General features: G+C 46.8%; 2 protein-coding genes across 3 annotated transcripts; both read right to left on the reverse strand.

Moving 5' to 3' along the window:
• Positions 1-209: 209 nt before the first annotated feature.
• On the reverse strand, positions 210-1,343 carry LOC103646489 (copper transporter 6-like). The gene has a single exon (NM_001347194.1). It carries the CDS (start codon positions 1,126-1,128, stop codon positions 598-600), a length of 531 nt encoding a protein of 176 aa, NP_001334123.1. The 5' UTR covers positions 1,129-1,343; the 3' UTR covers positions 210-597.
• A 5,553-nt stretch (positions 1,344-6,896) lies between these two features.
• On the reverse strand, positions 6,897-8,345 carry LOC100279468 (uncharacterized). Of its 2 annotated transcripts, none has more exons than XM_008669564.3 (2): positions 7,677-8,345; positions 6,897-7,569 (listed from the first exon to the last, which is right to left on the reverse strand). In XM_008669564.3, exons 1-2 carry the CDS (start codon positions 8,334-8,336, stop codon positions 7,129-7,131), a joined length of 1,101 nt encoding a protein of 366 aa, XP_008667786.1. In that variant the 5' UTR covers positions 8,337-8,345; the 3' UTR covers positions 6,897-7,128. The 2 variants fall into 2 exon arrangements, with proteins under 2 accessions (XP_008667786.1, NP_001152151.2); NM_001158679.2 differs by having other exon boundaries at positions 6,926-7,578; positions 7,677-8,248.
• Between the last annotated feature and the right edge of the window lie 5,535 nt (positions 8,346-13,880).

Raw genomic sequence — 13,880 nt, forward strand, 5'->3', positions numbered from 1 at the left:
ATGGAAATGGTTTGCTCCATACCTTGTTGTTGATTTGCAGATCGTTGTTACTGTTCTTGTCAAGAACAACAAGTGTTTTTCCTTCTTCTTCCTCTGATCTTCCTTGAGACAGTGCTGATAATGTGTTGAATTATTGCAGTGCTCAGTGGCAAACAAAGAGAGAGACAGAGAGAATGAAAATGACAAGACTAGAGATCTTTATTGCACAATGTCATGTATATATATACAGGGGATACAAAGTCTCCCAAGGGGTGTGTCCCTTGGAAATAAGGGTCAGTTCATCACAGAACAATATTTTGTAACACTTATAATACTTTTGCCATAACTTTAGTGGTTTTGATATATTATCTATCATTACTAAACTAATAAAAACTTTTTAACCCACGTAGCCTGTTTCGTTACCTCATAATTTATAACAAACTTAGTATATAAGATAGATTAATCTAGAGAGATTAAAGAAAACGTGTGGCGTGGGATGCAAAGGCTCCATCTAATAGGTCATGATTTTGCAAAGACTTAGAATAAGATGTTAATCTTGCGAAGACCAACAATAAAAACGCTAAATTTCTAATTTTCTCGTGCATTTGCCCTGCAGTCTTATGCCTTGGAGACATCCGGAGGGTGGACGTCCATGCCACCGAGCTCGCGATCACGGGCGGCGGCCGCGGCGGCACTCCCGCCCCGATTGTGCACCCTGCTCCGCGCGATAAGGAACCCGAGCGCGTGGCCGGCCACGGCGGCGAGGAGCACTCCGCCGTTGAACGACATGACGGCCAGCATGACGAGGTAAGCCGTCCCCATCCTGGCAGCGTGCGCCGCCGTGAGCAGCGCGGCCGAGGACGCCGGCACGCGGCCTGCCCCCGCACCCGCGCCACGGCGCGCGACGCAGCGCGAGGCCGCGGCGAGCGCCTCGGTGAGCGCGGCGAGCGCGAGCACGAGGAGGAGGCAGAGCAGGTACGCCCCCGCGCCGCGCGCGCCGGGCCATCCCGGGAACAGCACCACCGCGCGGTTGCCCCAGAAGAAAGACATGTGCATCATCGGCATGCGCGAGGCCGGAGCTGCAGCCGCCGCCTTGCCCGCGCCCGCCGGCGCCATCTCCATCGGGGCCATGCCCTTGATTTGTTGCATCTTTGGACCGGATCCGATAAGGACGAGTTCTAGGCTACAGCGAAGCAAGCGGAACTGTGCAACCAAGTAACCAACTCCGGTCGAAACAGGCTGAACTAAACAAAAAGGCCTGAGGCGCGCGAGGACGTGACCAGGGGGGACAGCGAAGCAGGGTTTTGGCCTCGGGCACTGGCAGCGCCCGTCTCGTGACCGAACTGAACGCAGGCACACCGCACACCGCACACAGCTGACCCAGGCCTAGGAGGGAGCCGCGCATTTGTACGCGCGCGTGAGGCCGAAACCGTCGGGTGGTTCTGGTTCACCTGCGGCCCGTGCCGTGCCAACAGCGTGGGCGTGGCACTCCTGACGGCACCGTGTGAAAGTGTTGCTGGCCAGCCTGGCCCCGCTACGGCGCTACACGTAGTCAGGCTGCCATCGGGAACGAGTGATGTCCCCACCTGGCAGTGGCACTTGTCCTGTGCTCCTGGGTGGCTGCAGCCGCCTGCAGGAGACCTCGAGGGCTAGTTTGAGAGGCAAGTTCCACACTTCCGAATCGCACGGCGGTACCGTAGGTCCGGCAGCGTCTCGGCGTGTGGCCCGTGCTGGAATCTTTCGGAGCCCAGCTGTCATAACTGCGCCTTGTTGTGCGCAGTGGCGGACCCAGGAACGGATGACAGCCTAGGCGAGAATACGGTGTGATCTCCACGCCTGTGCTCGTGCCACGTGCTGCTTGCTTCCGTGCACTATGCTCGCGTCTTGCCCTCCATTGCAGCCGGCGAGCCAGCCCAGGCCACCGCCTGCGGTGCCTGGGTGGTGAGTCCGCCCCTGGTTGTGCGGGTTCAGCCGTTGGGCTTTGGCCGGAACCATTAAGTCATTAATAATACCCTTTCCGTCCTTGTAACCACTTTTATTTTTTTCTATAATATAAGATTATAAAGTGTGCTCTATTTAAAAATATATACATCGATACAATATTATTGAGAGAATTAAATATATTTCTTTGCCTTTAAATAGCTGAACCAGAGGTGGTTATAGTTTATATATTGGGATGGAAGGACCCTGTGGTGGCTGATGGAAACGATAACCTCCTTCACTAAGACTATCTACAACGTCCTCTCTTAATTTTTCCTCCTATATCGCACTATGCAGCCACATCACTTAGATTCCACCATCTACTCTTCTAACTCCCGCAACGGTTCTCCCTAAATTCTCTCCCTTTATCCCACTACAAACACAAAATATCATTTCCATACTTTTTCATCATCTATTATCAATTTTTCCCCAATAACCAAACAACGGCGTACATGAATAGCGAGCCAAGAGGGCTACACAGCGCTCAAACGCTTCTGGCATAGTACTGTTGGCTCCACTTGTACTGTAGCGTCGAGGGAAACACATAGCGTACGTCGTGGCTAAGCTTAGCGGTGTTCCTGTAGCCGTTGCAGCATTGTAGGGGAGCGGACACAACAGGTGCTGCAGGTAGTCTAAAGCCAACCGCTGGACCTTGTAGCCTACATTTAGATTATTTATAGGGTATTTAACTCTTAAATATTAATCCATGCCCTTACTAGTCTGCAATTTTACAGCTCGCTTCTCCTCTCTCTTCTCTTCTCTTCTCTTCCCTCTCCTCTACCTCAGCATTTATGTCGTTTATAGCCTCTTATTATATTTGCTCTTAGGGCATGCAGAACCCTAAAACTTTGAATCAGTTTTTCAAGTATAATAGACAATTAAGAGACCGCATAGCCTTAACCCTAGATTATAAATGCATTTGAAAAACAATATATATATATATATATATATATATATATATATATATATATATATATATATATATATATATAGAGAGAGAGAGAGAGAGAGAGAGAGAGAGAGAGAGAGAGAGAGAAAGACATGAGGAAATGTTGCTGTTGCCGCCGCCGCGTCGCGCGCGCTACCAAGCACCACCAGCGCAATGAAATGGGGGCGTGGGGCGGATCGGAGGGAGGTGAGCAGTGCTCTACACGCTGCGCTGCAGCTAGCTATAGCCTAGCCCGTCCTGCGATCTGTTTGGGGGCCGCGGCCGGCGGCAGGCAACGATCAGGAGGCGCGTCCCCGACGGGCTCTTGTGCTGCTGCAGAGGTGGCATGCCTGCCTTGCGTCAACAGGCGGGCCGTGCAAGCAAGCAAGCACCTGTTGGCCTGTGAGCGTGTGGCTCCATCCAACCGTCCAAGCATCGCAGCAGCGGTCTAGAAGGCTAGAACTAGAAGCTGCAGTGTTCTCCAGTGCCAGCCAAAGAGGAGAAGAGGCGAAGAGCTGTGAAGAGGTTTTATACTTGGGATTGGAAGGACAGTTGAAAGTGGTGTAGTACTACCGCCTCTGCCTGTTGTAATGCGGTAAAACAAAATGAAGATTCGTGCGGGCTGCGGGCCGGGGGCTGTAGAAGTAGAACTAGAACTTGGAGTCCAGAAGTTTTAAAAGTTCCTTCGAAATCTACCCCCGCATGTAACTTTTTTTTTACATGGAAATGTGACTGACTCCTGACGACCGGTCAACATGAGGCTCGCGTTGGCTGCCTGCTCGCTTGGATCGGACATTTGGACGGACGGAAGCAGCTGCAGAGTATGATGAGGACGATATCGTGCAGTCGTGCTCGTGGCGTGCGCCATGTCCTGTGAGATCGTCAAACCAAGGTAAACAAAAACAGCTATAAGGTTCGTTCATGCAACCGCCGGTGCCGGAGCCGGACACCGAGAGGGACTGCCGGACTGCTGGTAGCGGGCGACGTGGGGACAAGCCGACGACCAGCAGGAGTACCTCACTTCATCCCGTAAGGCGTATTTTAATTAATACTGTATCAGAAGGTGTTCGGTAAGATCACAGTCGTTTACCTATCAATTTCTCTCTCTCTCTCTCTTACAACATTCACTCGTATCAGTTGTTGTAAGAAATCATAGCCGTATCGAAGTATTTTTCTGAAACCATCCTCTTAACTTTTAATATAACTTCCATACAGTAAGTGGGTATATACTCCGTATTAAACTTGAATAATTAATCGTTAGTCAAGCTCAGATCCTAATTTGCGCCATAAAAAAAGGGGATGGTGTGTATTTCAGCTAGCGACGGGAATCGTCCCGTCCGTGGACGTGGGTGGGTACCCGCCGTTTTCGTAACAACGGATTGGTCAGCGAACATGTACAAATGCTGCCCCAGCGTCCATATAAGGGCTTGTTCGGTTATTCCCAAAACACATGGATTGGATGAGATTGGAAAAAAATGAGAAGAGATTTGACTTGTTTGGGTTTCAAACCCATCCAATCCCACTCAATCCACATGGATTGAGAGCTAACCGAACAAGCCCTAAAGGTTACGATCCTGTTTGGATTTCTGCATAAAACACCATAACTTGACTAACATTTCTGCGTAAAGGTGGATTATATAATCAAGATAACTAGACTATGATGATCTATAAATAGGTCATTAGATGTTTAAATAATCTATGAGCTGGATTATATAATCATATAAAGAAACAAACTTGGCCTTAGTTTTTTTAAATTCGAACTATTAAACTTAGGTATGTTGGGAAAATAAATTCTATAGACACCAGAGCCGTCCCTAGATCGATGACACGTACAGTCGCACAGATCTCGAAGCATGTTGGTTGCTTAGCTCCAGCTCAGCTCAGCCCAATCGTACGGCCCCGATCTGTCCGGCTCGTCGTTGCGGCTACTTCGCTTCGACTAGAGTCCTGCTCGCCACCGTGGGCCTCCGCTGTTGCCGCCGATTCCATCTTTTCCAGCCGTCGTTGCCATCACATATACATCACAGAGTTCACGAAATCATCACATACATCATAGAGACCATATATCTCATAAAGACCACAAATCTCACAAGTTTTTCACAAACATGTCTAAGTTAACACTCACAAACATAGAAAAACTGGTATTACAAAAGGTTATTAGCTAGCCCAATAACGTTTTTATGCATTAGTTGTACTCTAATACCCTCTTGTATAAATAGAATGCCCTCGACATCAGAGAAACGCCATTGTATTTTAAAAGTTGATCTATTGTTTTGAATTCTTTATATTTCAACTTTTTAGCAACTCTATGGTAGAAAAAAAGGTGTCTTACAACTTTAACATGTGTTTGTACAGTTCTCTCGTAAAATTTGGCTAAATATTTTATGTTTTTTATTTTATTTTAAGAAACGATGTGTCATAATGATGTGCGGTGTTTTACTTGCGTGGACATAAACTGATAAACACCATCTAGGTATGCCTTGAATAGAGGGGATTATTGGAAACTTGGTATCACGAAAGGTCTTAGCAAAGCTCAATAATGTTTTTATCTAGTAGTTGTACTCTAATACCCTCTCGTGCGAATACAATACCATCAATATCATAAAAACACAAATTTGTGGTTATTTGCGATTTAAAAGATCTATTGTATTGAATTCGTTGTTCTATAATTTTTTTTCTAATTGTATCATGACAAGCATGTGTCTTACGGTATTTAACAAACATTGGAGAGTGCTTCCATACATTTTGGTGATGTTTTTCAAGGACTTCATTTTTTTACAAGAAATGTTGCCTAATGTTGTGCGCTGTTCTACACGACTTGACAGAAAACATTATAGATGTATACCTTCAGTACAAGGATTATTTGGAACTTGATATCACAAAAAATCTTTAGCATAGCCTGTAAATTTTTCATCCTCCACCAGCATCATAATACCCTCTGGTGCAAATAGAATGCCATCGGCATCAGAGAAACGCCATTTATGGTTTAAAAGGTGATATATTGTTTTGAATTATTTATATTCCAATATTTTAGCAACTCTTTGGTAGAAAAAAGTGTCTTACAATCTTAACCAATGTTTGGACAGTTCTCTTATGAAATTTTGCTAAATTTTCTATCATCATTATTTTATTTTGAAAAACGATGTGGCATAATGATGTGTGGTATTTTACTTGAGTGGACATAAACATTGTCTAGTTATGCCTTGAATAGAGGGGATTATGGGAAACTTAGTATCACAAAATATCATTAGCTCGCCCAATAACGTTTTATCCACTAGTTGTACTCTAATACCCTCTCGTGCGAATACAATGCCCTCAATCTCATAGAAACATTATTTTTAGTTTCAAAGGTGATTTATTGTTTTAAATTATTTGTTCTACAACATGTTTTTCCAAATATATCATGACAAACATGTACCTTATGATATTGATCAAACATTGGAGAGTGCTTTTATACGTTTTTAATTTGTGTAAAAGAGTTAACTTAGGATGATGTATCTAGGTGACACAGATTATAAGATGATAGCCCCATCAATCACAACCACATATTGTCGAGCTTAATAAAAACTATTAACATGCTAGACCCCCTTAAGGGTTGTCCTAAACAATTGACCACAGGTACATGGTGTACAAGTCTATATATGAGAATATAAACTTTACTACATTTAAAAATACATGTGTTAAACGCTGAATATAATAAAATTGTTTATATATTAAGTTTTTTTTAATTATAAGAAAATCATGACATGTTGATGAAGCATTTATACAGAACTGAGGCCAAGACCAACAGTGCTTAATGCTTCTGCAATACTAAAGGACAAGTGTTTGATTCAGCTTTCTGCTTAACTTGGGCCAAGCTGAGCTGCTCAAATGCCATGAAAATCGTTGAGAAAACAGCTAATTGCAGCTGTTGACAGCAACAGACACAGAGACGAACATGCTTCAGAGTTAGTAGACAAGTTTAGTTCACGCGCAAGAGACAGGCATCAAAAGACAAATAAAAAACATGCAGAGCAAATAAAAATGGTCAATTAGTTGTCTAGGCAATTAATCTATTCTGATGGTCAGCATCAGGTAGTTTAGCAACTGTACATCCATGGCACCATTCAGGCCTCACCTCACCTTCCATTCTTCCATAGGCGCACAAAATAATTCACAAAAACCGCTATCTCTGAATGAGACAAAAAAAAAAGATTAGAAATGGCGAACACGGAGCACCCTCCGCCTCAGTTCAGCTCAGCTCAGCTCTTGCAGTCATCCTCGTCAAAGGTTGCCGAGGAGCACTCCTCGAAGGTGATGCACGACGACGAGGGCGACTGGGACGGCAGCGACGGCGGGGATGACGCCTGCGGCTGCATGCTTACGAGAAGGTCGACGAATGCACCGACTATGGCAGCGTGGACACCCTTAGCGTTGAGCTTGAGGTACCACGCCAGGAGCTCCTCCAGGGCCTCCCAGTCGCGCAGCCCGTGCGCCGCCACCATCTCCGCCATGGACGCCCTGAAGTCGCCGTACGGGTCTTTGGACTCCACCGTGACCACCACCGCGCCGCCCTTCGCCGTGACGGCCTCCGCCGGCGGCTCGTCCTTGTCGTGCGGCGCGTCTGTCGTCGCTTGTTCCTCGCTCTTGACGTCCGCCGTGGCCGCCTCGTCCTTGCCTCTCGCCGGCGCCACCGCCACGCTCTGAAACCTCTGTCGAGTTAGAACTTAGAATTAGAACCGAGCCGAATGGTGCCTTCTCGTCGGACGACGGGCGGTACAACAAGACATGCAGAAGCAGAATGCGTTACCTGATTGGGCAAGAACTCTGCGCCGGCCGGTTCGAAGAACAGTCGCTCCGAACGCATGCCGCGCACGACGGCCGTCTCTCGCAGCTCCGTCTCCTTCTCCTCCTCCTCGTCCACCGCCTGCTCCGCAATGGCCTCTCCGAGCAACGACAGTGGGCGCCGGTCGATGCACGCCGCCTCATCGATGGAGGAGCGCCGGAGGACCTGCTCCGAGCCCGAGATCGTGTCGTAGTCGTAGACGGTGTTCACGGTCCGGAACACCGCGGCGGCGTCGTCTTTGGGCCCGCGGAACGAGCTGGTGCGCGGGTGCCGGCACGACGGCCAGGGCCACGCGGACAGCGGCGGCGGGTAGCAGCGCTGGGCGTAGTGCGCGGACGGGGTCGACGGCGGCAGCGAGGCGGAGGGCGGGCAGTGCACGTCGCGGAACTTGTAGAGGATGGCGGCCAGGCCCTTCTTGGCCATGGCGGCGGGGTGGTGGCGGCGCTTGAGCTTGTGGAAGTGGAGGTGGGGAGGGTGCAGAGAAGGAGGCATCGTGCCGCTCTCGAGTCTAGACGAGTGGCCGGCGGGAGCTGGTCTTGCCGTTGCCGCTCTCTTCTGTTCTTTTGTTTTATAGAAGGGCAGAGAAGAAGACGGGAGGAGTTCTTGGTCAATCGTCATGCTCATTTACTGTAGGGGTTGGAGAGGTTTCAGTGAGGAAATGAATACACTGCACCAGCTATTGAATACTAGTAAAACATACAAGACCACGTCAAACTTTTTCTATTTGCTCCTGAAAATCTTTGCCAGGACTATAGATGAGCAAACGGGCCGCCCGGCACGGCACGGCCCAAATTGGCACGGCACGACCAGGCCCACGGGCCAACCAGGCCGGGCCTGCACAGTCCTACGTGCCTGGCCAGAGGCCCAGGCACGGCCCTTCGGGCCGTTTTTCGGGCCGTGCCAGCCCGAAAAGCCCAGGCCCAAAAGTGGATCGGGCCAGCCCGAAGCCCGGTGATAGAAAAACATAATTCAACACAGTTTAAATAGAAAACAGAGAACAAATTGAATTCAGCACAGTACAACAAAATATACAGAATTTTGAGCTGTTAGTGCAATGCCGCCTCATTAAAAACCTTTCTAGGTAAAACTCACACCTCGTGAGAAACCCTAGAAAGGAAAAAAGAGTACGGCCAACTCAGTTTATAATTCAAATGTTCAAAGTTATTACAATTTACAAGCCCAAAGTATCAGGACAGAATATAGATCTAGCCAAAGTATCAGGACAGAATGAGTATCAGGATAGAAAGAGTGAATGACAGATCAAGAATGTTGTGTCCAGACAAAGTATCAAGCCAAACTGTCAGTAGCACCAGCAGCTTCATCCAGCCAGAGGTCCTTGAAGGACTCCTCTAATTCATTATCCACCACAGCATGTTGTGCCCGCTGTTGGCCTAGCTCCCAATCTTTGATGCACACCAACATCTCCACTGTCTCTGAGTTCAAGCGCCGTCGTCGATCCTCAAGAATCCTGCCAGACAAACTAAAAGTAGACTCCGAAGAAGTAGTTGAGGCAGGAACAGACATAATATCTCTAGCCATAATTGAAAGAATTGGATATGTTAGTTTATGCTCATGCCACCAATTTAAGATATCAAAATCATCCTCATAGGCAGCCACATTGTCACTGTCAAGGTAAACAGTTAGCTCACAAATACCCACACCAGGTCCACTACTACCTGAAGAACCTGATGCAGTTGAGGATCTAGAAGAACCTGTTCCTCCAAAAATTTTACCCCAAGCCTGTTTTCTCTTACCTGTCATACCTGATTGATGTGTGGTTCTAGATGGCCTAGCAGCACCAAACTTAGTTTCATACTTGGCATATAGCTTATACAACTCAGTCTTAACATCAGCAAAATAAGTGCTGTAATTATAATTGTTAGATTGAGAAAGCAGTTCAAGAACATTATACAAACCCCTCATTTTAGCTCTAGGGTCTAGAACAAATGCAAAGGAATATAACATTGGTATAGACTTCCAGTACTTCATGAACTTAGCTTTCATTGGAACAACAACATCACTTAGATTAGTATCATGTTCATGTTCATGCAGGTGGCTAGCAAATTCAAGTATGTGATGGATTACCAAAGGACTGGTGGGATAATAAACACCAGACAAGACAACAGTTGATTCATAAAACAGCTCAAGGAACTCCAAAACCTTTTCAGCTACATACCAGTGTTGTTCATTCAGTAGAGGATAGCCATAGTGTGTATTAATGAACACAGAAAACACAGACTTATACGGCAAGAGATGTTTTAGCATAAGATAAGTTGAATTCCATCTAACATCCATGTCTAAACCAAATTTTCTAGATCTACAACCTTTTGCCTTGCAGTAATTACTAAATGAACCAATTCTCTGGTTAGAAGAGTTTAAGAAATTAATAGCAGTCCTAAACACATCTAAATAATCCTTAATCCTTTTCAAGCCACATTTCACTATCAAGTTAATAATGTGACAGGCACAACGCTGATGAAGCACACTATAAGTTTTGTTACTAGTATCTGTTGGATCAACATCAGCACCCAAATAACCAGCAAGCATAGGTGACAATGTGAGCATGGCAGTTGAATTAGAAGAAGCATTATCTAAGGTAACAGAGAACACTTTATCAATCATGCCAAAGTATTGAATCACACAAGCAATGCGTTCAGCAATGTTAACACCATTATGAGACACTTGGATCAATTTAAAGCCTATCACACACTTCTTTAACTCTCAATCAGCATTAACAAAATGAGCAACAACAGTAATGTAGTCTTCCTTGGCATTACCAGACCATATATCAGAAGTCAAGCAAATAGAAGACACAGTAGGAAAAACAACATCTTTTAAGTTCTTTAATTTGTCATTGTATAACTTAACCAAGTCTCTAGCAGTTGTAAACCTAGATACTCTAACATATCTAGGGTTGTGAGCATGCTGAATGTAATCATCCCAAGCATCTGTGTCAGCTATCCCTAAAGGAAGATCAAGTCTAGCAATCAAACGACAAAGCTCAGTTCTAGCCACTTGAGGATCATATTCCCAGTTTCTAAAAGACCCATCAGGGTTCAAAGCAAGTCTAGTTTGAACCATAGCAGCATGATCAGACTTCTTTTTACATGATTTCTGGTGCCTAAGCAAATGTCCAGTGCCAGCATTAGAATTAGCACTCAACCTAGCTTTGCAAAATTTGCAAATACCCGCAATGCGCACCTTCTTACCATTACGGTTTTCTGTGACTTCAGTGAAGTCATCCCAAACAGCAGATCGACGTTTACCAGTGCTAGAAGAAGTCAATGAATCAAGTTCATTAGAGCCAGCAGCATCACTTACTGGTCCGGGATGAGTGCTATCGACACCAAACAAGGCAGCAGCAGCATCTCCCATGTCGTCGACGTCATCGGGAAGCTGCCCTAACTCAACGAGCTCCTCGTTGATGGTTCTAGGGTACCGACCGTTGTCGTCGTCGTCATCCATAACCGCCTTCGATCTCGGCACCGTACCTCGACGGCAGTGGCGGCACTAGCACGACTACGTAGTCGGCCGGCAACCTACAAGCAAGCAGCGAGGCTTAGGGTTAGGGATTGAGATGGCTGACTGGTGGTGAGAAACTGAGGAAGAGTGAGTGAGTGACATACCTGCCAAGCCGGAGCCCGGAGCCGGAGACGGGGGTAAAGTGCACGACGACGGACGACGCGAGAGGGAGAGCCGGAGAAGAGGAGATTAGGGTTAGGGTTAGGGATTGGGATGGCCGACTGGAGAGAGAGCCGGAGAGGGACTTATCTGCCAAGCCGTAGCCCGGAGCCGGAGACGATGACGCGGGACGGCGGGAGGGAGAGAGCCGGAGTCCGGAGAGCGGAGATTAGGGATTTAGGGTTAGGGATTTCACCGATGCAGAGCCGGAGCCTAGAGAGCGGCGCCGCACGGAACGGATCCGGCAGAGACTACGGCGACGGCCGACGCCCGACGGTGAGGCGGTGAGCAGCAGGCGGAGCGAGCAGCGACGGAGAGGTCGAGGGCGAGAGGCGACTGGCGAGCGAGACCGCGAGAGGGAGAGAGCCGAGCGAGCGGACAGCGGAGAGACCGAGAGACGGAGAGTGAGAGACGGAGCGGAGAGTGGGGCCAGCCGCGCAGCCACTTGCCCACTTGAGCGGAGAGAGGGAGAGAGCCGCTGGCCGCTCCCGGGACCGGGCCGGTCCGTGCCTGCCGTTTTTAGGCGGGCCGGGCCGTGCCGCCCGACGGGCGTAGCCGGCAGCCCAGGCACGGCCTGGTGGAATGGTCCGGGCCGGCCCGGGCACGCATCCAGCCGTGCCGGGCCGTGCTTGGGCCGGGCCAAAAAACCGGGCCGCGTGCCGGGCTACCGGGCTCTGGGCTGCATGCTCATCTATAGCCAGGACCGCCCAATATTCATGGGCCAAGTGAAAAAAAGAAATGATTAGGAGTAAATATCGAATACTATTTTCTAAACGTTAAATTCGGCTTGCGTAGGATTAACGTGGTATGCCCAATGGTTAGGGATGACAACATATCGAATTCAGATAGGCACCTGCAGCTATATACATATACACGGTTGCAATTCATATCCATGCCTATGTCTATCGGGTTTCAGATATACATCAAACATGACACATCGGACATGATAGAGTCTAGAGATAATCATTTCTAAGAATTCAATAACATAATTAATCAAATGTCTTCATAAGTCACCATCATATATAATTAAAACTTAATAAAATAATTATACAAATATACAGGACGTTAAACAATTATTATTTTCAACATGTCAACATGAAAGAAGCGCTAGACTAAAAAGAGATGGGAGTTGAGGACTGCTGAGGAAGTGGTGACCGGTGAGGGAGGTTCACCCCCGTCGGACTAGGAGTGCGAAGGGGCATCAACGACGTGGATTGAAGAGCCGAGAGCGGCTGGCACAATTGAGTTGAGGCACATGCAGAAAAGGGCGCGACCATGGACGCCGAAAGGGACGGTCTGCAATGCGCGGGCTACTGACAGGGGCACTAGAGCATGAAAGGGGCACGTGGTGCAGCATAGGAAAGCCATCAGTAGGGAATTTGTAGCGTTAAGACATGGAGGCTTAGGGAGTTAACAGATGTGGAGGGATAAAAACATATAACTATATAACCCTTGGGCAATCGAGGGGGTGAGTGAAAATGGCCTATGCCAAGCAGTCGAAGCTCTCTGTTCTTGTGACAGATTGACAGAGCTCCGTCCAGAGTAGAGAGTAGTTAATTCCTGGCAGAAAGTCATGTGCAACTTTCCGACCTTTTTTCTTTTCTTTTTTTTTCCCTCTGAGATTGACGTGTTTGTTGCAAAGGTCGGATGTGCTCATCGTGTTTGTAGTTCCTTGTCGTGCGGCTCTGGTCACCAGCTTTTTGTTTGAGGTTTTTTATAAGTGCATTTTCTATTACGTACCAAAGCTGCATTTCCTTAGTAAACTATTCTTGCCTGGCTTAGTAGCAGTTTTTTTTGGCTCTTCCCGGCAGATAGTGATGTAATATGGTTCAAAAAATATCCGGCCACATCTAGCTTCGAAGATGGTGAATACTGGTTCAGGTGAAATTTTTTGATATTCAGACTTTTTTCGGATAACAGATACGAATATAGATATTCTGTTTGGATATCGAATTCGAACACAATATGTCTGATATCCGTCGGATATCGAATATCCGGATATATTCTCGGATAAATCTTCTCGGATATTCGGATATCGTATCCGGGTAGCCGTGTGCATTTTGTTGATTTTTTGTAGAAAGAAACTAATAATACACAAATAGCCTCAGAAATTTATGAAATTTTATGGAGGCACAACATATGCCCACTTATAACCCTCCAAAATATCTGGACCATAAAATCCATAATATGCTAGTGTTTCTTTCATTCCACTTTCACTTGTTGCATGAATTACACGTGAAATCACTCTAAGTATCCAAGTTTTAACATAAACGATACTTCATTCTATCATTTTCATGTGGAGACTTGAGGTCATCTATTCTTATATAATGTTTATTAGCCTCGGTAACTTTTTTACATTTTGATGATTTGATGCGAAATAAATTAATAATACGCACATAGCCTAAAGCTTCATGAATTTTCACACAAAAAACTTGACATATGTACACATATAATGCTAAAAAAGATCTTTGGACTTAAGGAGTGGAT

This window comes from Zea mays, chromosome 2 (genome assembly GCF_902167145.1).
Source record: "Zea mays cultivar B73 chromosome 2, Zm-B73-REFERENCE-NAM-5.0, whole genome shotgun sequence".
NCBI lineage: Eukaryota > Viridiplantae > Streptophyta > Magnoliopsida > Poales > Poaceae > Zea > Zea mays.